Below are 23,429 nucleotides of genomic sequence, written 5' to 3' on the forward strand. Positions count from 1 at the left end.
GATGCACAGTGGGCCCAGCTGCTCCCTCCCACATACTGTCCCCACCTCCTGCCTTCCCCCACAACAGGGATCCAGCAAACAGAGAGCAGAGAGCCTGCAGGCACTGGGGAGTAGACTAGAGAAGCAGTAGGCTGTTTTCCCAAATGCTCAATCCAGGACAGGAGGGTGTCTGAGATTTCAGCATGAATGCAGCTGCTGCAAGCGTTGGACCCGACAGCACAATACACAGGTGATTACGGAGGTGTGCACACACATAGCCTCTAGGCAAAGGGAGCTGACATCTGGTAATAAGCTGCCTGTGCTGAGTCCCAGCAGTCCCCACAGTCCTCACAGACTCAGAATTGTAACCCTCTCCTAACCCAGCAACAGACTTCTCAGCATTGCAGCCTTTAGATCACTCAGACATCAGGAACTCAGAGTCCACTGCCCAGTGACATGGGATGCCAGCCAAAATACCCCTCACCTACAGGCTGTACAGAGGAAGTACCAGGACCTCCTGGCACGCAGCACCACGGTCACCTGGAGGGAGGAACTTACACAGAGAAGTATGGAAAAGTACACAGAGCCAACTCAGAGAGGCCTTGTGCACCTCTCCAAGGGATGACCAGAGGCCAGGTGGCTCTTTTAGAAGAAAGCCAGGCAGCACTGGGGAGGGGCCCAGGAGGCAGACAGCTGCGGGCAGAGGAGTAGTCAGGGTACCCCCAAGAGACAAGACAATGAGGAATTCAGACTAATGAATTTCAAATACATGTCAGCTCAAAGCCAGAGAGACCTTATATTAAAAAAGGACATGGGGAAGTCCTTAGGCCACCCTTCCCACTTTTCAGAGGTAAATGGTTTTACATGTGCGCTAAGTCTAATGTGCCTGTACTAGATATAAATATATGTATGTGAGTGTGTTTCTCTTACTTTTTTCCTTTTTATGAAAAGGGGTCATAGCATATCTACTCCTGTAATTTTCTTAACCATTTATTTTGAACATACGTCCTTGATCCATAACAATAAGCTTAAATATGTATGTTTACTTATTATCCCATGATAGGGTTGTGTGAAATATCCTCCACAGGCATTCAGCTAGTTTCCAATACTTCTTGGTGTTCCCTTGGCATGACCTGGCTAGGATCCCCATAGACCCGACCTGGAGCAGAATGTCTGGGTGAAGAGAATTCCAGTGTCACTCTCACCAACAGTTTAAATGGCATTTACTGAGTACCTGGTTAACCTTGGGTTAAGAAGCAGCAAGAAACTGCTAAGAATACAACAGCTTTTATTTCAGTGGCAATGAAATAAGCTGGTCTTGGGGATCTAATCCCAAGTGCGAGGGGACAATTTACTATGGAAGGGCAGGTTAAGGGTATTTCTTATTTTCTGTGCATGTGTGTTATGACAAGTACTAAACATGCAACCTAATATACAGATTATGAAATATTACTGCAAAACAGGCAATTACATGGCATATTTACCCCCAATCTATTACACATCATAAGTTCTTTCCACGGTCTTCAGCACACCCAGGGTGATACAAATTATGTACATTAAAAAAATCACCAGGCCCTTTTTCAGAATTAGCTCCCAGGGGCTGCATGTATGGAAGGCGAACCAAATTAGTCTTTAGCCCCAAGCACACCTCCACCCTCAGGTCAGCCCCAGCAGGAAGGAGAATGAACATCAGACAATAGCTTGGCCTGCTGTTTTCCTAGCTAGCAGAGCAGGGAGCCTAAAGTGAGGCTCCCCGCTTGAGCTCTGATTTCCTGAAAAGCCCAATTCTCTGACTCTCCCTGCCCGGGTCCCTGCTCAGCCCCCACCAATTATCAGAAGTGAAAGTGACACCAACAGCACACCCGCCTGGCTTCAGAGGTCTGCAACACTCACTGGTTCCCAGAAACACACTTGTCTGGGACTTGGGTTAAGGAGCAGCCAAGAAGAGGTCATTGATCTCTGTCTCCAGGGCTTGGTGGCTTTGGCACAGGGAGGGACCAAGGCTTTCCAGATGTTCCACTGAACGCCTGGACCACTGCCAGGACAGCCCCTGCAGATCTACAAAGGGAGCCTATTCCCCAAGTGTGCACCATGTGGAATCAAAAGCTCTCGAAGGGGGCAGGGCCTTCGGAGACACTTCCATGGTGACCATCTTCCGCTGGTCCCACTCCCTTCACGTCTACGGCCACCATCTCTGCTATGCCCCCACCCCCAGCACACACATGAACACACTCCCCAACCACCAGCTCTGGTTTCTATAGCAACAAAGCAAACGCCAACAGGGTTTGAAAAAACAGCAAACTTGAGAGTGAGCCTAGAGAAGGGCAAAGAAATAGCCTGGGAAATTCTGGTTTCACCCTAGAAATCTGCCTTCAGAGAGGTGCCAGCCCATCAGGGGCCCCGGCGACAAGTCTAAAAACTGAGCTCTCAGCTCCCAAGGGTGCAGTTCCCTTCTTCTTGCTCCACCCTCCCTCCCTGGAAAGGAAAGGACAGAGATACACTGACTGACCCTCCACATAAGTCTGCAAGTTAGCTAAAGAGGGAGCAGTCTTGCAGACGGCATTCGATGGCCACATAGCAGTGGAATTATGACCTCTGATAAGCTGACCGGTCCATCACTCCTGAACAAGTACTTACTGAGTACCTACTACGGCCAGGCATTGTTCTAGGTTGCTAGGGAAACAATGATAAACAACTCAGATAAAACTCTTGCCCTTGAGAGCTGACATTTTAGAAGGACAAAGAGGAAACAAGTAAATAATAATTTCATAAGTTTTTATAAGCGATATAAAAAATAGCACTAATAACAGCAACAACAAATTCCCAGAGAGTGCATTATGGAGAAAAATGGAGGCAGTATTATGACATAGAAAGCAACTAGACTTCCCTGTACTACGTGTACGAGGTGCTTTACTTTCAAAACAACCTTCCACATACATCCTTCATTCTGCCATCATGAGCTATTGAGCCAGAAGAGAGGCAAACATCACTGGTGCTCATTTAGCCAGACACAAACCCCTCTGGAAGCCTATCATATAAAATGATTTGTTTAAGATCTACCGAATTTCATTCTTTGGATATCTGTGTATCAAATGACTACAGAAAATTGAAAACACCAAGCACCAACTAGGGGAAGACATTCAGAGACACATACAACTGTCTCTGAGTCAACAAAAAATAGATAAGAACAATAGAAACGTGCAGGAAAGGAGGGAACGAACATTTCTGAGGGAAGGTCAAACACAGACATTTGAAATGATTTGCAATATCAGTAATAATCAGACAAATACAGATCCAAACCATAGTGGTGCATCACCTTCCATAGTGGTGCTCATGGAAATCTTAAAATCTGTGATACCAAGTATTCATGAAGATACAATGCAATCGGATATTGCAAAGAACTGTACAGGTAGCATCCATTGGGACGTCACTTTGGAAAACAAGTTATGATTACCTAGAAGAGTTTAATATATACATATCTGCCAAACCATCAACTCAGCACTTAAATTGTAAGTAACAATGCAAATATGCACCCCCCAAAACAGCACTGTCCTAACAGAAAAAACCTGAAAGTAACCCAGATGTCCAAGGATAGGAGAATGAATAAATGAATTTTGACATACTAATATAATAGAGTAATATACAGAAGTAAAAGTGGATGAACTACAACCATACATCATCCCTGCACAGATAAACCTTGATGCATGATGCTGAGTGAATCACAGAACATTTTCATGAACTATTTTTTTACATACACTACTTAATTCAAGGTCAAAGTAGGTGAAACCAAAAGATATTCTTAGGAAAATACAGGTATAGGCAGTAACACTATAAAAACGCAAGAGCATTGTTAACACAAATAATTCAAGGTAGTAATTACCTTTGGGAAAGAAAGGGTGAAGTCAAAATCAACAGAGGCCTTGCGCTTAAGGTGGGACCCACGAGCTATCATTTCAGAATAAAAATAGTGGAAGGCAGAGAGGACATGGCTGATTTAAACGAAGGACAGACTGACTCAAAACAACCAAATCACAGTGCATATCCTCCCGGTAGGTCAAACTAAGAAATAATCAGTTGTTTCTCAAGAAAGACCCCTTGAAGAGGCCACATGTAGCACAGGAAGTGAGTGTTAAGCCTAAAGGGCCTGTCTTGATTTAGATTTTCAAAGATTAAAAATAAAAACAAAATATGCCCCTCCCCAGGCAGAGCTAGGTGTTTCTGGCTGGCCTGACAGGAGAGTGGTCACCCGGGCTATAATTACAGGCAGGGAGAGGTCGAGCAGCCCTAGGGATGTCTGTAATTAGGCAGGTGAAGTCTGTCTTCCAAGCTCCAGCCACTCTGCCAACAGCCCTGGTGACCCCAAACCCACCGATTACAGGCAATTCTTGACTCTCCCCCGTGTAGCTTTCCAACTCCAGGGACAACACATGGCTGCTCAGCTGTCAGCTGGCAGGGACATTTCACAGTGTGCTTTCTGCCTGCAAGCATCTGTGCCCTCTCCTGGGCTCTGCCATTTTCTCGAGACCACAGTCATCCCTTAATTCACTTAACTATTTATTCCCTAAGTGCCACTGTCCCCTGGCACTGCCTGAAGCCAGGGGAGGACTGTAGAGATCAAAACAGGCACAGTCTCACCTTCACAGAACCTGGACCAACGCAGGTGTGTGCCTTTTAATCCTTTTTTGAAAAAACTCAAAATAATTGATGGGAAAAGATGGGAACATTTGCCCTCACGGTGAAAGATAGGCATCTTCTGCTTCAGAGGATACAGGGCAACAGAGCAAATCCTGCAACTTGTGGACCCAGGGGACCCTCTCAGCATCTAAGCAGGTTGACAGACTGCCCAGATGATCAAGTGGTAAGGAAAAAAAAAAAGTTTTTAAAAGCACAAAATGCTGGAAATATTACCAAAGACTGTGTCTAAACAATGAGACATAATGAGCGAATTTTATAATACATTTTAGCTCTGTGGTAATGAAATCCCCCACCATAATGTTTAACTCAATTATTCAGATTTCATTCCTTTGGCTTTGAGATGTATTTTTAGAAAGCATCCTGTGCAAGCTCCGGGAGCTGACTGCCTACAAAGCTGCCTCCTGGTTCTTCTTACAGGAGTTTTGAGATAGGGTCAGGATTCCCTCTTCCTACAAGGGTCAGCCTGGCTTGTTTGCTTTTTAGGGAAGGGAAAGTTAGCTTTCCAGTGGGCATCATGGGCTTTCCCCCAGCATCAGGGAGAAATCTCTAAAGAGAAAATTCCAAACATTAAATGGAAGCCGGTCGATGTTGGAGTGGAACAGTCAGTCCCCCGACAGGTCCTCACCCCTGAGGAGACGCATCACTTAGTCTACTCGTGCCATAAGTCACCCACTCAGGTGAGAAGCTTCCTACCCCACATAAAACTTCCTCTGCAGGAAAGAGCCTTAGACAATGATCAGGCAAACCCCACTCTCTCCCTGCACTATTGCTTTCCAAAGTGTGTGGAGAAACTGTGATCTCAGAGCATTCATGAACGCTCATGAGAAAAGCATGCTTCCCCTATAAGGAGGGACTTTCATTGTCACTGTCTTCTCCTTCAGATGGGCCTGTTCAGCACCACACCAGTGGGCAGCTCTTTAAACAAGTGCCACATTGCATCCAGTAGATGGAAATTAACTCCAGTACTAAAAAAAAGAAGGAAAAATGAGGAAGGAAGGATGGAAGGAGAGAAGGAGGAGCAAATTACGATGATATAAGAGAGTTTTTCACTTTTAAGCATTCATAGGAGCAGTTCATACCATTTTGGATCCATTAGGAGAGGCAGCTTCCCTAGCTCTTTGAAAACAGATTTTAACATTTCCTCTTTTGCCTAAATCTTCAAGAAATATAACTACTCTGAAAAGAGAGGCTAAGATCCAACTTTTCTCTTCTTTCCATCATTTCGCCCATTCACAAAGCAGGCCTTGGATTTTTTAAAAAATTGGCTCCTTTATTATTATCATCTGTTTGTATTTAGGAAAGTTATTTATTACAAATATTCAGATCTTATTTTTAAGAAACCATGTGAAGACTGGAAAGTTTGGTTTGCAAAATCAGAAAAAGAACTACAATCACCCAGCGTAGCCCTCCAGCTAATATGAGCCTGCTGTACAATATTTTTAAATGATCCTTCAGTCCCCACTTGAAAATCTCCAGAGATGGAGAGCTCCTTGCTTGCCATTCAAGTGTATTTAATCTTCCAATGAGCTCTCCCTAGAACAGACTTTTCTCATATACTGGACTTAGATGTGCCGCTCTATCTCCCTGTAACCCTTTTGTCATCCTACAACTGCCCGAGGAGCCACACAATTAAGTTGTAGTACCTTTGGTCACACATTGAGTGTTTAAATACACACACCTGGTGACACTGCTTTTAGGCCAACGATTGCTGAGCCTGGCCCTCCATTAGTAAGTGTAAGATGAGACACACGCTCACTCACTCACACTTGTTTTCAAAAATTGGCCTACCTGCAACTCCAAATGCCCTGGCACACGCTGAGCTGTAGCCTATCAATGCCACCAGTGTAACCAGGGGTTGGTGAGGAATTTGTTTGTCTTCACTAGGCTAGAAAAGAATTCCTGCTTCTGACTGCAGGGAAGGGGTTAATCACACCACACCTCACCATAAAGCTACTTACTGCTGATCACATAACTAATGGACCAGGGCCCTGTCAAGCGGCATGAGAGACCCCACAAAAGCCAAGCCTCAGAAGACTTCATCTGCATGGCTAGAATGGATGGTGGGGCTCTGGGTCTCAGCATGGTCTTTTCAGGAGGCCCGGAGGGGACTCACAGCAGTGTGCTCACACTGCAGAACTCAGCCTTTGAATGGCTGTGCCTAATGGGCCAGGCAGGGGACAAGCTGGACTCTAGTTATAAATACAAGAGTCCACGGTTGAAAGAAAGACAGAGGAACCTGGGGGCAGACACAGAGTTGTGAAACAGAGGGTGCTGGGGGGCAGGGCTCCCCAGGTGGGAAGGCTCCCAGGAGGAGGTGAACTTGCAAGGTAATTTGGAAAGAACAGAGAAATAACTGAATAAAGAGGGAGGGGACTAGAAATCATAATTGGGGATTTGGTATATAAGAAAGCAATGAGGTAGCCTCAAAAAGCCCTAATAAGTACCTGCCATGGAGAGCTTAAACATTCAGGCCCAAACCCGCCCATGAAATTGATTGTACACTGGAACATGAAACAACTGATTATCCAAAGCAAAGTCAGCCAAACACCTTATTTATCTCAATAGTTTCCTTTAAAAGTTACATTTTTTCCTGTTATTTTCATTTAGTCACACACTCATTTATCCAACAAGTAAAAAATATGTCCTTACTGTGTACCCAGCTTCTAACCCAGATCATGCGCTCTCTCTCTCCCTCTCCTCCCCCCAGCCTGCATTTCCCCTGCCATAAGAAGCAGGTGCAACCTGCCTATCAGGAGGGTCACACAGAGCTAAGTTTTAGAAGGTCCCTGGGCCAGTGACTTTAATTAAAGCCCCAGGAACCAGGAGAAAATTAGCACAGTGGGATCAGATTCAAGCACCACTCAATACTTCAGAGTATTTATAGAAAAATAAACACAAAAAAACAAAAAATCCAATATCCTGACTGGTGGCTTTTAGCAGAGTTACACAGTGCTTTGTTTTCCTGGTATAAATTGGTTCTTGTTCTCATCTCTGAAGAACACTGACGCTGTCCCTTTTAACCTTGTACAGAGTACAGAAGCCAAGACTAAAGACCGAGGCTTGAGCATTGAGCATCTTCACTGAAAATACTGAGATCCTTTTCAATACCCTTCCCCACAAGAAAAGAGAATGCAGAAGAGACTTTATACAAAAGGAGCCAAAGGTATCACCTTGAAAACCAACTAAGCGGGAGTCAGCAGATTTCCACTAAGCTAGAACCGACGCCTGCTTGCACAGGTCAGGGGGAAACACCAGGGGCCTAGTTTCTTGCTACTCAAAGTGTAGTCTGGGAACTGGAAGCCGGGGCTTCTCCAGTGTGGAACTCGGGCCTGAACCTAGGCCCCCTGAGTCAGAGTCTGCGTTTTCACAGCATCTGCTAGCGATTTAGTCTTAAATGCCTTACCTCTCATTTTCCCTGTATATAACAAGGGCGATAAAGCCTATTTTGCAGATCCATTTCAGTGTAAATAATCTCTCATTGGAGATCTAGCTTAAAATTCTTCTTCTCTCCCACTCTCCTGTTCCAGGTGCCCAGCCAAGACACGCTTCCCTTGATGTTGGCCTAACAGGGGCCCTAGTTCTGTGTGCAAAGCAGATCAGCAGGGCTCCAAGCAGAGAACGTGACTTGTTGCTAGACGTCCCCTGGCATGGGAGCTCTGAGGGCAGTGACTACGGCATTTCCCTCTTTATTTCCTCCACCCTTTGCAAGGTGTCTGGCAGGCAATACATTTGGTATATGTATGCTGCATGAATTGGTAAATTAAGCAAATAACTAGCGGAGCAGGAACAGAAATTCAGGTCTCCATAACACATACTTAACTTCCCCCGAGCTCACTCTGACAATTTCAAAACACTTCGCACAGACTACCACTAAAGGTCATGGGTGCCTGTCACAGAGAATGCGTCTCCCTTTGAATTATACAATACCATGACTGTTGTGTCTGGAGACAATTAAAATGCCTGGAAAGTAGCTGGATCTGAACCCCCACACCTTATCCACAGCCATTTGCCCTACTTAGCTGGACAAGAAGTATCACAGCTAGTGAGAGCTTCAGTTCATGGAGGTGACCATGCTTGGGATACAAGGTAGCACATGCTAATGCCCAGACAGCGCTACCACCAGAGATGACAGTCCATGCTGCTGGCCCATATACCTCTGCACAGGAGAATGCAGACTCAGCTATGGCACCGAAAGACTCATCCCCATCCGCACTAGAAAGTCTGTGACCACAAAGTGTGGGCAGAATGCCCATCCTGATGCTCCCTGGTCCCGGACTCAGTGCGTGACCCCTGTCTAACAGTATTTCCTGGAGTCTGCTGTAGCCTCTCACCACTGCCTCCATGCGTAAGGGTATAATCATGATTTTACTTCATTCTTTGTTTAATTTCTAAGTAATTTTTAAAATAGCTCAATATACATACTTGGAAAAGAAAAAACAGAATTATAGGCTAGACAAGAAATGTTCCTTCCTTTCCAAATTCCCCATCTCTCTGGGAAAGACAACCACTATTCCCAGTATGCTACTATGTATCACTGCAGACAGCCTAAACACACACACACACACACACACACACACACACACACACACACACGCATGCATGTGGGTGCACACACAAACATGGCCCCTTGACTGTAAATCTCCAGATTTACAGTCTTTCTATTTTCTATTTTCATTCTGCAGTCTCTGCACTGAGCAGAGTAACTGGCAACATTAGATGCTTGATAGCTACATGTCGAACAAATGAATGTGTAAGTCAGATGCCTCCTGAAAACTTTGATAAGTCCTAGCGTCCCTTTATTTGACCTCTGTCTTTAGGGACCATATGTGGAGAGAAGCAATTCAGCTCTGCTTTGCCCTGTGTCCTTCCAACACTTAAAGCACCACTGCCATGCTCCTTTGCCTCTCAATCAGAATGAGCTTTCTATAAGCAGGGACCATGTTCGTTCCCCCTGTAGCCCTTCAGCCTTGTATGTTAGATGAGATAATAAACGATGCCTCCAAGCAAGGAAATGCAGATGAGGAGAAACAGAAAGAGGATTCAGAGACATCCATTCTCACGCATGCTCTCAGGATGTAGGTACACTCCTTCCTCTGCCTACAAAAACTCACACCAAGGCTTACAATAAAGGAGGAGGAAAAAAAGCCTGGGGTTAACCCCTCCATTACTGACAGTGAATGCAGTGAATTGATTGTGAATACGTGAATGTTTCAATAAATCTAGGTAATAAGGCACATCAATAAAGCTGTCAGCAGTGGCCAATTTCAACTATAATTGGTACTGGAAGACAGCTCTCTAAATTAGGTTAGATGAATGGAAATACCCTTTTCTTTTAAGCCAAATCACAAGAACATTAACAACAGTAAATGATTAAATTATAAGCCACTTTGACCAAATATGATCTGCACTGCAAACATGAGTTTCCCAAAACAATCTTCCCTATAAGATGCAGAAATGATATGTAAGACAACAGAGATGCGATGGGAGAAAACATGGGGTCAGCTAGATAACTAGGGACCTACTATAAATCCACACGTTCTATAAACTTATTTGTTCCACATAATACTTCTTCTTCAATTACTTCATTAGTAAAACAGGCATGCAGTCAACAGAAAATACATATCCAGGCTCCTGTACTGCCAGACAGGAAGGAGGCTCTAGCAATGATCATAAAGAGATCCGCTCTCCAAACACTCTGGATTCTATGCTGCTTTTCATTTGCAAATGTTGGCATTTGGTGCTGTTAACTACCAATGATTCACTTCAGAGGAACTGCTGTGCATCTAGAAGCTATTTGGAAGGAAATGAGGGTTTCTTGATTTATTTCTCATCGAACATTTAGCGATGTCTGTTTGTGACACTATAAACTCCCTGATGGAGGGCTTGGTGCTGTTTTCAAGCCAACTCCCCTTGTCTCATCTGGTGCATGTGGTCACTTCTAGGAATAAATATTTGCTCCATTGGAACAAGGATGAAGAAAAAAGTCTGAGTAATAAAGGACCTGCTCCTTGTGCCTGAGAATTCATGCCCACAAGGGCTATGCTTAGGGAGCCAGGGAATGAATGCAAGCACATCTGGTAAGATCAATGCTTTCAGAAACATGAAGTTTACTGAAAGAGAAAGTAAGTAGAAATCTTGAAGACACAGGCAAAGGCAGAGAGTTCATGAACAGAAAAACAAAGTGCACAGGAAGTACTTCAAAGAATCAACAACTGGTATCCCATCTCATTAAAAAGTTTTTGCACAACAAAAGAAATCACCAAAACAGTGAAAAGAAAACTGACAGAGGGGGAAAAAATTTTAGTCAACTGTCTCAAAGGACTTCATTTAGAACATATAAAGAACTGGAAAAAAAATCAGGCCTCCCAAATTCAAAGACACACTCCAAAAATGGGCATCTGAGCTGAACACACACTTCTCAGATGAAGAAATACAACGCAAATAAATGCATGAAAAAGATGTTCAACATCACTGGCCATTTGAGAGATGGAAATTAAAGCAACAGTGAGATTCTATCTCACCTCAGAAAGAATGGCTATCAAGAAATTAACCAGTAACAAATGCTGGAGGAGCTGTGGGGAAAGAAGAACCCTTCTGCACTGTTGGTGGGAATGCAGGTTGGTGGAAATCAGCGCAGACACTCTTCAAAAATCTAGGATTAGAGGACCCATTTGGCCCAGCTATTCCCATTCTGGGTATTTTCCCAGAAGAATTAAAAACATCATATCACAGTGGTATATGTGCACCTATGTGTACAGCAGCACAATTTGTAATAGTTAAATCTTAGAAACAACCCCAATGTCCACCAATGGAGGAATGGATAAAAAGTTATGTTCTTTTTATGTAATATGGTACTACTCAGCTATAAGGAAGGATAAATTCCAAGACTTTTATAGGTAAATGGATACAATTAGAGACCATGTTCATGAGTGAAATAAATCAAAATCGCATGTGTAAACATCACATTGTCTCCCTAATATAAGAAACTAAAAAGGTAAGTAAGATTCAAAACCTACAATAGATATTGTGAAGGAAGAAGAAACTGCTCAAAAGCAAGAAAAACTGGGATGGATGAAAGGAGACAGGAAGGAAAGGAAAAGACAAAAAGCCAAAAACAAATAAGAAAACTATGTACACAAAAGATAGCTAAAATAAACTACTGATTTCTTTTAGTTCATCTAAAACAATGGTTTGTACTTATATTGCTTGATCAATTATGTTTTGTCATCTGACCAACTATGCTGAAGATAAAACGCAACATATTAACCACTATTAATTTCCTATTATCTTGTCAGAAATTCTGTATTGTTATTGTTTTTTCTCTCTTTAAAATAAAAAAAAGATGGATGCTCTTGAACATCTGAATTTTCTTATTTTATTAGTTTCTGCTCACTTCTCATTGCCCTAAACTAAGCAAGACACAAAGATGGGTACATCTGTGGAAAATCTGACATGTCCACGATGTCTTGGGAATTCAGGAGATGAAAAGGATGAGAACTCCATAGTCTAAGGCACGTCACAGGGAAAGACGAAAGAGCACCTTGGAGCTGGAACTCTGAGATCGCAAAGGGAAAAACAGAACATATTGGCAAAAGGCTACAAAGGGGCACCTGCACCTAATCATAACCTTCCAAATACCTCAGTGCAATCAATGAACAGGTGCTCTGTACAGTGTCTTCAATTTGACCACGTTTGACCTAGAACACTCCTGCTTGGAGTCTGGAAGGGAAGAGAGCCCTTGACCATGAAGTTTTCATCCAGAGCAACTGCCTTCAACCTTCAAGCACAGATAAATCATTTATGGCATTTCATTTTCCTGCTTGCATAGCGTGAAAATTGCTGCCCAGAACACTGATGACTGTCTTTGTTTGGATGCTCCCAGAGAACACATACTCCATCTATTTAATTTGTCCTGCCTATTTAACCTTTCCTAAAAATAAGAACCCCAAAGCAGTCTTTGATAATGATAGAGGAATGGCCTCTTCACTTCTTCTCCAACAAGCTAATCTATCTGTCCTTTCCTTTTCAGTCCAAATCCTGCCTCTTCCTTTCCTTAAAGTTTCCTGGCTTAGTCCAGCTCCAATTTAGTGCCCTTTGGAGAGCTCATGGTAACATCCAATTCAGCCATCAACAGATACTGGCTTGTATTGTTCTCTACGGCTCTTTTCATACACACTTTTGATTTCCAATTAAATTGCAAGCACCTTGAAGGAAAGGCCGTGTTTTCTAATTCTTGTGAATGCCATATTTCACTTTTCACTCCTTTTCCCATGTCCCATTCTCCTAAACCAAGCAAGATACCAAGCTGGGCACATTTGTGGAAGTGTACTGGTTATTTATATGAAAGGTGCCTTTTCACCAAAAGCACTGGGTTAAATAACGTAATCTGGGAGATGCTACGTACTGGAGAGGATGGAGTTTCCACCGTGAAGGCATATCTCTAGGGTCTGCCATGGACACCAAACTCTAACATCTCTGACCAAGCCAGTAGAAAAGCTCACAGTCCTGCTAGGATTTGAATCAGGTCTAGTTTCAAACCAGGAATTCATTATAGGCCCACATTACTGAGAGCCCAAGAAGGATCCAACTCTTCCAGAACTGGGACCAAAGAACAGTGGGAAAGTGACCTGCTTATTATAAAAAGCACTCTTGGGTCACTCATGGATTAAAAGAAGCTAGGAATCGTAGCTCTATATTTTTAAAAAGGTTTCTTAAGAAACAAACAAAAGACCAATGGGGAGGTCATCTCCATGTTGTGATTTCCCCCAACATCACCCTTTAGCTCTGAGGCACATCACTTGCCCTCTCTACTTCTGATCACCACGTGAAGTGATAACGTCAGGTACTTGGAAAAGCTAAAATTTCTACATGTGTTATCGTCCAAGAACCAAGCAAAGCTGGCATGATGACACCTGCATCCCTGTACAATGTAAAAACAATCTCTTTTAGAACCTTCAGAAAGGTCAAGGGATTTCCTGAAGAATAGAGATTTAATAGCTGTCTTCAAATAGATGAAGGGCTCCTATCAAGTGGCTGGTGAGAGCAGGGGACCACACGTTCTTAGGCTGCATTGTGTAGGGATGGACAAATCAGGCTCCCACAAAGAAATCTTTGGCATTAAAGACCTCAGGACACAAACCAGGGACTCGGGGGTGCTCAAGAATGTCCTTCTGGTAGTTACTTCATTTGGGGAAGGGAGAGGAAGAAATAAGACAAAGGGGCAACAGCGTAACAAGGTCCGAACTCTGCAGAAAGCAATCTCAGAGCTGCTGCCTGATGCAGCATTCCCTACACTGCCTCTCTGACTTTGCCCTGTGCTTGGCCCTGCTGCATATGCCATGCCGAGCAGAAATCTGCCCTTACAGTTTCCCTGAATCTGCTGCCTGTTGCCACCAAGGAGACTGCATAAAACTCTGCCCAGCTTTCTGGCCTGAGCCTTTCTATGTTACTGAGCATCTTACACATGCACAGGCACTGTACCAAGGCACCATTCTTACAGCAAACTTCCCATAGCACCTACCACAGATGCAATTTATGGGTAAAAAATATAAAGCTCCGAACTAGTAAGAATGACAACCAAGATTTACATCCAGGTCTGATGGGACTCCTAAGGCCATGCTCCTTCCCAGACAGGAGACTGAACAGTCAGCAGCATGTGGCCACAGAAAGGGACAGGCGACCTGCTCCCTGTTTCTCATTTTGTGCTTCCACACAGTGCCGTCTCTCCAGATCTTGGTTTAACTGCATTATCTCTGATGCATGTGTTGCAAAAGCCTTTCAAATTATGTTACAGCTTCTGTAGAAGTTAGAAAAAAGTTACTGGAGAAAAAACTTGGTAGAACAAACATTGCAATGAGGTCTACTTCCTTCTATTTATTTTTTTTCTTGGAGACAGGGTCTCGTTATGCCGTTCAGGTTGGCCTTGAGCTCACTTTGTAGCCTAGGCTGGTCTTGCAGCAACTCTCCTGCCTCAGCCTCCCGAGTGCTGGGATTACAAGTGTGCACTACCATGCCTGGCTCCTTCTTGTCATTTCTGTTGTCAGTTTAGACTCTAAAGAATTCTCCAGATAAGCACCACATCTGGATGGAAGGTAGGAGAAGAAGGACCTAGAAGTTCTGGGTCAGCTTTGATATGGTCTTATGTAGAGGCCTGCAGATAAACGTACAATGCCATATAATTATAAAGAATAAGAAATTACGTACAAATTATATTATAATCAAGGAATACTAAGCAATATACACTGTGAGAAATAAGCATCTGCATGTTTGAGAATTACATCGCTATTTATGCTTCTGTTACCTGGGCTAATTATGCTTTAAGTACATGCTGAGCTCATAGCACCTTGTTTACTAGGCAGCCATGTGATTGTTATCTCCGATGAAAACAAAACATTAACAAGCACCTGCGACCAGACTCCCATGAGCACTCCACGAGTAGGTTTGATACTTGGGATAATATGTGCAAAGTGTCCAGTGCCACACCTTTCCAAAAATAACTCATTTCTTCCCTGCTGAAGATAGCAGCCAGCCCTCAAGTGTGATCTGACAGATGCCTACTCAAATTATACCAAAGGATTAAAGGACATGACCGGAAACGACCCTAGCTCTCACCCAAGCGAACCCTTTACATCTGGGGTTAGGTTGTCTGGTTCAGCTAAAGCACACACTGGTCAAATCTCATTATGGTGAACTGCACAGGATATGCAAGTTGTGGAATTTTATTAGACAGTTAGAAATCACATTATACCCAGATCCAGCGGATGTAGACACCCAGGCTTTCTAACAGCATGTTTGCAACAAGAAGAATTCTTTGGCACATCCTAGAAAAAGGGGGTGTATTCACACCGTCTCACCCCCACACCTTTCTCTGCACTCTTTGGAATTTGCATATGTTGCAAAGTTTGTGCCATTGCTACGAATATATTTTTTTCCCACGGACAGGGCTGGAGCATCAGAGGTAGGGATGTTTGATGGCAAAATAATAGAGGGGTTAAACTTCAACTGTGCCTCCTTTCGACTCTTCCACAAAACACAGTTAGGTATCTGCTCTCAGAAAAGGGACTTCGGCAAGCATCTGTGAATGTTCACAGTCTGTAAATGCAAAAGGGCCATTGTGACAGCCACGTTTCACCCCAGACCCTTCGCGGGCAGTTTAGGTAACTGACATGGCTCTTCATTTCCTAGGTCCTCTCTCCATCCTCTCAGTAACACCTCTGGGCCAGGAGCCCTCACAGTCCTGGCAAAGGACTGCAGACAGATGGGTCTGACACCAGTGGGAAACAACAAGACCAGCTTCGCGGAAGGGACTACCGAAAGTCTACCCGCCACCCACACAAAAGATCTCAAGTCCAGGAACAGCAAGGAAAAAAGAATGGAAACATGCCTTCTTTTCTTCAGAGCAACACATGCTAGCACTTCCCAGATTCTGGCATGTGTCAGCATTTCTAAAGTAAACTCTATTTTCTTTAGATGAAGGAGATTTTTAAAACGACTCAGAATTTAACCCAGTGAAAACTGCTTGGGCTATTCACATGCAATAAACCACAGAACCAACAAGAAAAAATCAATTGCCTCTGATTTATTTATGCATTCACTGTCCATCTCCTTCTCCTCTAATGTTAAAAAAAAAATGTCTTCTACAGTTTTGCAAGTCATTAATCTTTCCAGAGGAAAAACGAAAATAATCAAGCTTACCATTGGTTGCCCAACATCTTGGCACAGAAAGTGCATGCTTAGTTAAGATTATGGAAGGAAAAAAGAAACTGAGTTTTGCCCATCAAACATTTAGCCAGTATTTACAGTCAGAGAATACTGCAAAACCTTAAGCCTGGTGAAGTTGGAATGCATACTATATTAAAATGTTTAAAACAACTGTAAGACTTTACTGGTTGCTTTTTTTTTTTAAAGACAGATTCTTATTATGTTGTTCAGTCTGACCTCCAACTCCCAGACTGAAGCAAGCATCCTGTCTCAGTCTCCTGAGTGACGGGGACTATAGGCAGGTTCCACTGCACCTGACCAGGTTGCTTTATTTCTTAACATGAGTAGAGGATGCACATGCACTGGTGCTTATTTACACTTTTCTTTAGGCCCCTTTGTAGGTGTTAGGTATTTCAAACTAAATGTTGCTTATTCTAAGGCATGCTAAATATTGCTTATTCTATTCTGGGCTGTTCAGCACTGAGAACAGAGAAAGGAAGTTGGAAATGCCAAAATGTAATTGCAATAAAGAGCAGGAAATGTAAGCAACCAATTTTGAAAGGATGTTTAAAGCTTCGAACCTATCCTGAATCACTAATGCCTATTAAAAGAGGGCTAAATTCTGGTATGAGCCCCATATGTGCGCATATATTCTCCTACTATGAACACCTGTTAGGATTGGGTAATGAGCCAAATGAAAGTCATCAGGCACCACGATCAAGTACGGTATCATCCAACTAGCGCCTCTGATGTTTCTTTCAAACTCTTTCTTCCCATCGCTGGATCTTCACCTAGAGACCACGGGTGGGGTTGTGACTTTGTTCTTGTAAACCATACTATTCTGGGGAGGTATTGTGAAGAAAGGCTGAATTTTTCAGCCAGAAAAGCTTAGGGAACTAAGTACCCATCTTCCTGCCTTGGGTCACAACCCCCAAACAGCATTTTGTCTCACTGCCAAGAATGAGCTAAGCCGGGCATGGTGGCTCATGCCTGTAATCCCAGCACTTAGGAAGCCAAGGCAGAAGGATCATTGTGAGTTCGAGACCAGTCTGGGCTACAAGGTGAGCTCAAGGTCAGCCTGAACTGCATAGCGAGATCCTGTCTCAAAAATACAAAAAAAAAAAAAAAAAAAAAAAAAAGAATGAGCTATGATTCCCCACTCTTTGTGCCATCTCATTAAAACCAACATAATGCAAGGTGTGGTAGCTCACGCATGTAATCCCAGCACTCCAGGGCTGAGGCAGGAGGGTCACTGTGCCAGCCTCGGCCACGTAGTGTGTTCGAGGCCAGCCTAAACTACATAGCTAGACCCTGCCTTAGAAAAATAAAGCAAAATAAAATAAAACTAACATTATGTCCTCCTGCCCACAGAGAGAGGAGAAAGAAAAAAAGAATTCCCAGCCTCATCTGCCATGACCTCCTGTCTTGACAAGGTTTCAATTTCTAGCCTTACCATGTGCTCTGACTGCTCAGTCCGCACCACCCAACATAAACCCTGAAAAGGTACTAAGTCAGCAAAGAAAAAAAAAAATCAAAGGAAATGGCCATAAAAAAGAAGAGAGAAGAAAAATTCAACTATCAGAAAATTAATGGGGAGCAAAGGTTCCTGCATCTTACTATTTCTCTTTAAGAGCAGGGTGTTTGCTGTATAAAGAACTGGTTTTAAAAAATCTACAAATGTTCTAAAGAAGTAAAATTCTAAAGTTTGACACTTTATTTTTTTTCATTCCTGAATACCGTTAGACCAACTGGTTTTACTTCCTTCTCACAGTGAACACACAAACCCCACACAGCCTCCGGGGAGAAGCTGCCACGCCACCGAAGCCTGCCCTGCGCACACCGTGCAAAAACGCCTGCTTTATTGGCCTCATTTGGTAAGTCAGAAATCTTCCCTCTGTTCCACCAGTTAACAGATGGCTGGTCCCTTTTAGTACACAGGCATAGCATCTTCAAAATAACCTTCTCCTTTCAAGGATGCCAATTAATTAAATGTCACTGTGATAGGTCTCAGCCAAGAAGGGAAAGGAAGGACCCAGAAGACAAAGAGTCAACAGAAAGAATCAAGGGTGAGAGGCCTACCTTCACCTGATGACCCTGAGAGATCGATGATCACGTACACTCTTCCTTCTGGCTCCAGATCAATCTGTAATTAAGAAAATGACAAGCAATTCTGTTAATCATGTGGGTAGCCAGAGAGTTCAACATGTCCACCCCAGACTGTTACAACCCAGAGCCACAGCTCCATGTAGTGTCTCAGGCCACAATGTGTCAAGCTGTAGGTAAGTTAGGACTGAAGAAGAATGAACACTGATGAATGCGAGCGTCTACTGTGCCCCAGATGCAGTACTAGGGGGTCTGATGCTTAAGCAAAAGGTAGCACCACTCAAGGGGTTGTTAACTGGGAGCGGTTCTGCTCCCAAAGGAATTCTTGGCAATCATCTGGAGAGGCTTTAGACAGTCATGATTGGCAGAACAGCACGGTGAATAGCATCCAGAGGTGAAAAGCCATGAAAGTACTAAACATCCTGCGGCACACAGGACAATCCTCTCCACCAGGACTCATCCACCCAAACACGCCAGTAGTAGGAAGGTTTAAAAGCCCCATGTTAGCCCATTTCATAAGTAAGGAAACTGTGGCCCAAGTTCCAAGGTAATTGGCAATGCTGAGATTCAGTGACAGGACTAGAAAAGTTCATGTGCTTACTCTATGTGACCTGCTCCCAGGGGAAATAAGAGAAGTGCAAGATACCATTCCTGCTCTCTTGGAGCCTGCCATCTCATCAAGGAGTTAAAAAACAGAGAATAGTGCAAAATCCAGCTTAATACAGAGAGCAACTGGGATGTCCCAGGAACCTGAGGTGAAGAAAAGCATTCTGGGAAGTCTTCAAGGGCAAAAAAGGGAAGGCATTTTGTGCGGAAGCAACAGAAGCTAAGGCTTACACAGTGCACGGTGCTCATGCAGGATCGGGGATGCTCATGTTCAGGTTGTACGTACGTTTGCAAACCCCAAATTCTTACCATGATTGTCCAGAGAATCAACACAGTTAACTGGGAACCACCGACCTCCACCCAACCCAGTCAACTAGTTTTGCTGAACCAGCCTGACAAAATCGCACAGCACAAAATACCAGAGGACTGAGCCTCTCAGAGTGAAGGTGTCTTTGAAAGGTTAGCGTCCTCCTTACAGAAACTTGCTCTCCATAAGAGACAGCAGCAATTCTGGAAACCTCAGCTCACCAAGTCTCCCTATTAGCCTCTCCCCGCTCCATAATCCATCTGTCCACATAGAGGTTTAACTGGCTCCTAAGTGCCAGGCTTCCTCCCCAGCAAGCTGTGCATTTTTTGAGAGCAGGAACCACTACCCTCCTCTCCCCCTTGTTTTGTTCCATTATCCCCAGAAAAGAGCAGACAAACATTTAGCAAATAACACTTCAGACAGAGAGGCAGTCTGGTGGACACCTCCTCCCCTTCAAGGTCAAGGGTAATTATCGCTTCTCTATAATGCCTTTCCAGATATGCCCAGTCAGAATTCATCCTGCTCTCTTCTGTTTCTCAATGCACACCAGGCATGTCCTCATCATGGCTTGGGCTAAACTGGAACTCACTGTTTATCTTCCCTGCTAGACAGAAGGTGTGACAGCCTTATTTGCATCCTTAGCTCACTGTCTTTTGGTTAGGAAATACCCAGGACACATTTATGCAGTTGGGAAAAGGATCTGTTCAGGGTCTCTAGAACCTATTGTGGGCCACTCACTCCTCCAAGCCTGCCTCTCCAGGAGGAAGGCAAGCACATAATCTATACTCAATGGCATCTGACGGAGGGGCAGGGGAGGTCAAGGGCTATACCACGAATGCCACGCATGAGTGCCCAAAAGACAAAGAAGCTCAACTTGAACTGACGCTGTTCAGCACCTTCCCCACCACCACACCACAGACAATCCACATGTCCGGAGCCACACAGGAGTCCCCCTACATCACCACGTTGCAAATGCTTATGGTTACCCCCCAATTTTTTTTTAAATTTTAAATAGAAAAATTTTGTTTTCATCTCAAGAGGTCTCCCACGCTTCACGGATGAGGCACAAGAGCACAGTAAGAGCAGCATTGCCCCTCAGGTGCTGTCACTTGAGTCTGGGGTCCAGATGGGAAGCAAATGACACACTGGTGAGTCCTCAAGATGACTTTCCTCAGCCTTTCTGTCCTGAGAGTCCATGATTTTAAGTTTATGATTAAAAAAAAAAGTTCCGCAGAATTCTCACCACTAGTACTGACTCTGCCACAAGTATAGCCAGCGCCTGCCCTGAATTACAAACAGGAAAACCAACCATCGGACCTACTGAAGAGAGCCAAACCAGAATCTTGTCCCTGCCAAAGTTCAAAAATATCAGGGGCCCTCTTGCCCCAGAGCACGGAATTTAAATAATGTATGCCTTTTAGAGATTAGATCATCCCTCCTAACCCCTCCAGCAAAATGAAACACTTTCTCATATCCTCCAAGTCAGAGATTTCCCACGACTGTGGGCTTTGTTGGCCAAGTACAATGCTATCTGTGAAAAGCAGGGAGGGAGGCAGCAAAGGAATGAGCTGGGAAGCCAGGCTTGTGGAGGGCAGGCAGCGAGCCTATCTTTGCAAAAGAAAAGTAAGGGAACTCGTGGCAGGGAGGACAGGTCATTGACAATAAAACGTATTAGGATATTAACATTCAAGATAGCAATCAGAAACCATTTGAGCACCCACTGCTGCCTCAACGCTGGTGAACAGCTTTTTCCAACAGAAAAATAGAAATTAAGCTATTAAACATGCCAAAAGCAACAAAGAGCTTTGCAGCCGGAGCAGATGGCCAGAGAGTGCTGGCCAAGCCCCAGCCAGCCAAGCGAGGAGGCTCTGAGAATCCATCCAGGGTAGTAGGGCTTTAGTGTCCGTGCCTGGAGGGGGTTGCCAAGTATGGAAGGTGGTAGAGAGTGGCACAAATTCACAGCGAAATTCTTCTTAGCACAAATTCTGGTCACGATTATACAGCCCAGACAGTAAGGCGATGTAGGTGCCTAGCCTTGCACAACACTGCGAGTTGTCCCTGGGCATCAACACCAGGCAGCTGGCACCACCTAAAAGTGGACCCACCACCTCCTCCTGGATATTCCCAAGCTCAGCTCTGAACGTACTCTGCACTCAGGTTCCTCCAGGTGTCCCTGGTGTAGCTCTATTTCCTAACCCTTTTCAGAAATCATACCTTTGCATGACAGTCTTCCCAGCAACCATTTCTGTTTTATTTTACAATAACTCTTGCAAGTTATAGTACCTCTGGCTTCCCCTCCAGTGAGGGTCAGCAGCCTCTACAGTCAGACTAGGGCTGAATCTCACTTTTATCCCTTACCGGCCGATAATTACTGACTCTCTGCAAGCCTCAGCTTCTTCATCTGTGAAATGGGTTGTTATGAAAATCCCATGAGATGTACTGCAAAGCCCTTGGCACTCAGGAGTTCTTTGGTATGTCACGGTTAAGACTGATGACCTAGAGCTAGCAACTACCCTCTGTAAGCCTCCCCTGCCTGTCAGAGACCTGGGTCATTTGGGCTGCTGTGGGGGGTCCTTGACAGCATCTACATAAAATACTTAGCACATGCCTATCATAAGCGGTCTTTGCTGGTGCCGTTACCATTGAAAGGCTGTCTTCAAGCCTTTTGCTTTTTAATACAATGGTCTTTCTGTTATAACAAGTCCCTTCCCCCCAAAATATGCATGTCTCAAATTTACAATTATTATTATGTTATTCTAGGGTATCTGCAGAATTTATAGTGGTCTTGTGAAGATCAAATAAGGGAAGTTGGGCATGGTGGCACACACCTGTAATTCCAGCACTCAGCAGGCCGAGGCAGAAAGATCCTTGCAAGTTCAAGACCAGCCTATGCTACAAAGGGAGCTCAAGGCCAGCCTGAACAGCATAGTGAGACCTTGTATCCAAAAAAAAAATCAAATAAGGAACCAAGGTGAGGCTTGTACCCAGCCTGGGAGAACAAGGCCTTACACCTGGGCACCAGATGGTCCAAAGCTGCTTGTAAGGGAAGTGGAGGGAGGGTGGCCTCGGGTTTTCTGAGCACTTACAGTGACTCAGACAGGGTGTTGAGGTTTTACTTACCTTGGTTCACTCACCCTCCTACGAGGCTGGCAACGGTCTCTACTTTCCAGATGAAAAAACTGAGGTACAGAGAGCTTTCCAGCTGGCACACCCTAACAGATCTGCCCAGACATGGAGGACAGAGGACTCTGCTGGAGATCACTGTCACACCCAGTCACCGCCACGTCTCCCCAACACACCCCTGGCCTGTGGAGTCTTCTCTGACAGCCTGTCCCACGGCAGTGCGCTCTCCTGCCTCCAGCCTCAGTTTTCGGGCTGGCCTGGTTTCCTACGCACATGCCACTGGCTTCGCCAGCCAGACCATGCTAAGGCAGAATGATGTATAACACAGCTTCACTCCACAGGCATGATAAGAGCTCCCCTGATTAACTATAATCAAAACAGTGGAGGAAGAGCCCAAAGGAGAGACTCCTTAAAAAAAGATAATTTTTGAAAAGCAAAAAAGGATCACATGGGACTTCTTTTGGGTGATGTCTACAAATTTTCGAAGGCCTTTCTGTGTGTTATCTCATTTACTCCTCAAAACAAACTTGCAAGAGCTGGGTGTCTAACCTTTGAAGTTGCAGGGTCACATTGAATGAGCCACATAGACCATACAGCAAAGTAACAGAACTATTTTAACTTACTAAATCGCTTCATGAAATAACACTACAGTCCAAGTGTAATAACAAATAAGAAAACTTACATGTCTGCTTCCTGACAATAAATGTTTGTCTTCACAGGCACATGGATGCAGGTAGGTTTAAATATATTATTGACGATCATATCAGTCACGCCATGTTGCAGAAAGGCATGTGACATCTGATACATACAGGCACAAGAAGTGGAATTAGCACTGCCCTGAACTACCACACCCTCCCACCTGCAGCATGCCACTGTCACCCATGCAGTTCACAATCCAGCACTGCACAATGAGTCA

General features: G+C 44.2%; 1 protein-coding gene across 2 annotated transcripts in view; it reads right to left on the minus strand.

Annotated features, from left to right (window-relative positions):
- Nucleotides 1–23,429, minus strand: part of Prkce (protein kinase C epsilon) — a 463,885-nt gene that overhangs the window by 272,405 nt on the left and 168,051 nt on the right. For both annotated transcript variants that reach the window (XM_003473065.5, XM_063229099.1), the window contains exon 2: nucleotides 18,454–18,517. In XM_003473065.5, the coding sequence (XP_003473113.1) occupies nucleotides 18,454–18,517 (64 nt within the window). The remainder of the gene's footprint in view (nucleotides 1–18,453; nucleotides 18,518–23,429) is intronic.

The sequence above is a fragment of the Cavia porcellus genome, unplaced genomic scaffold (assembly GCF_034190915.1).
Source record: "Cavia porcellus strain 051 isolate PalLab524CR breed Dunkin Hartley unplaced genomic scaffold, mCavPor4.1 scaffold_1, whole genome shotgun sequence".
NCBI lineage: Eukaryota > Metazoa > Chordata > Mammalia > Rodentia > Caviidae > Cavia > Cavia porcellus.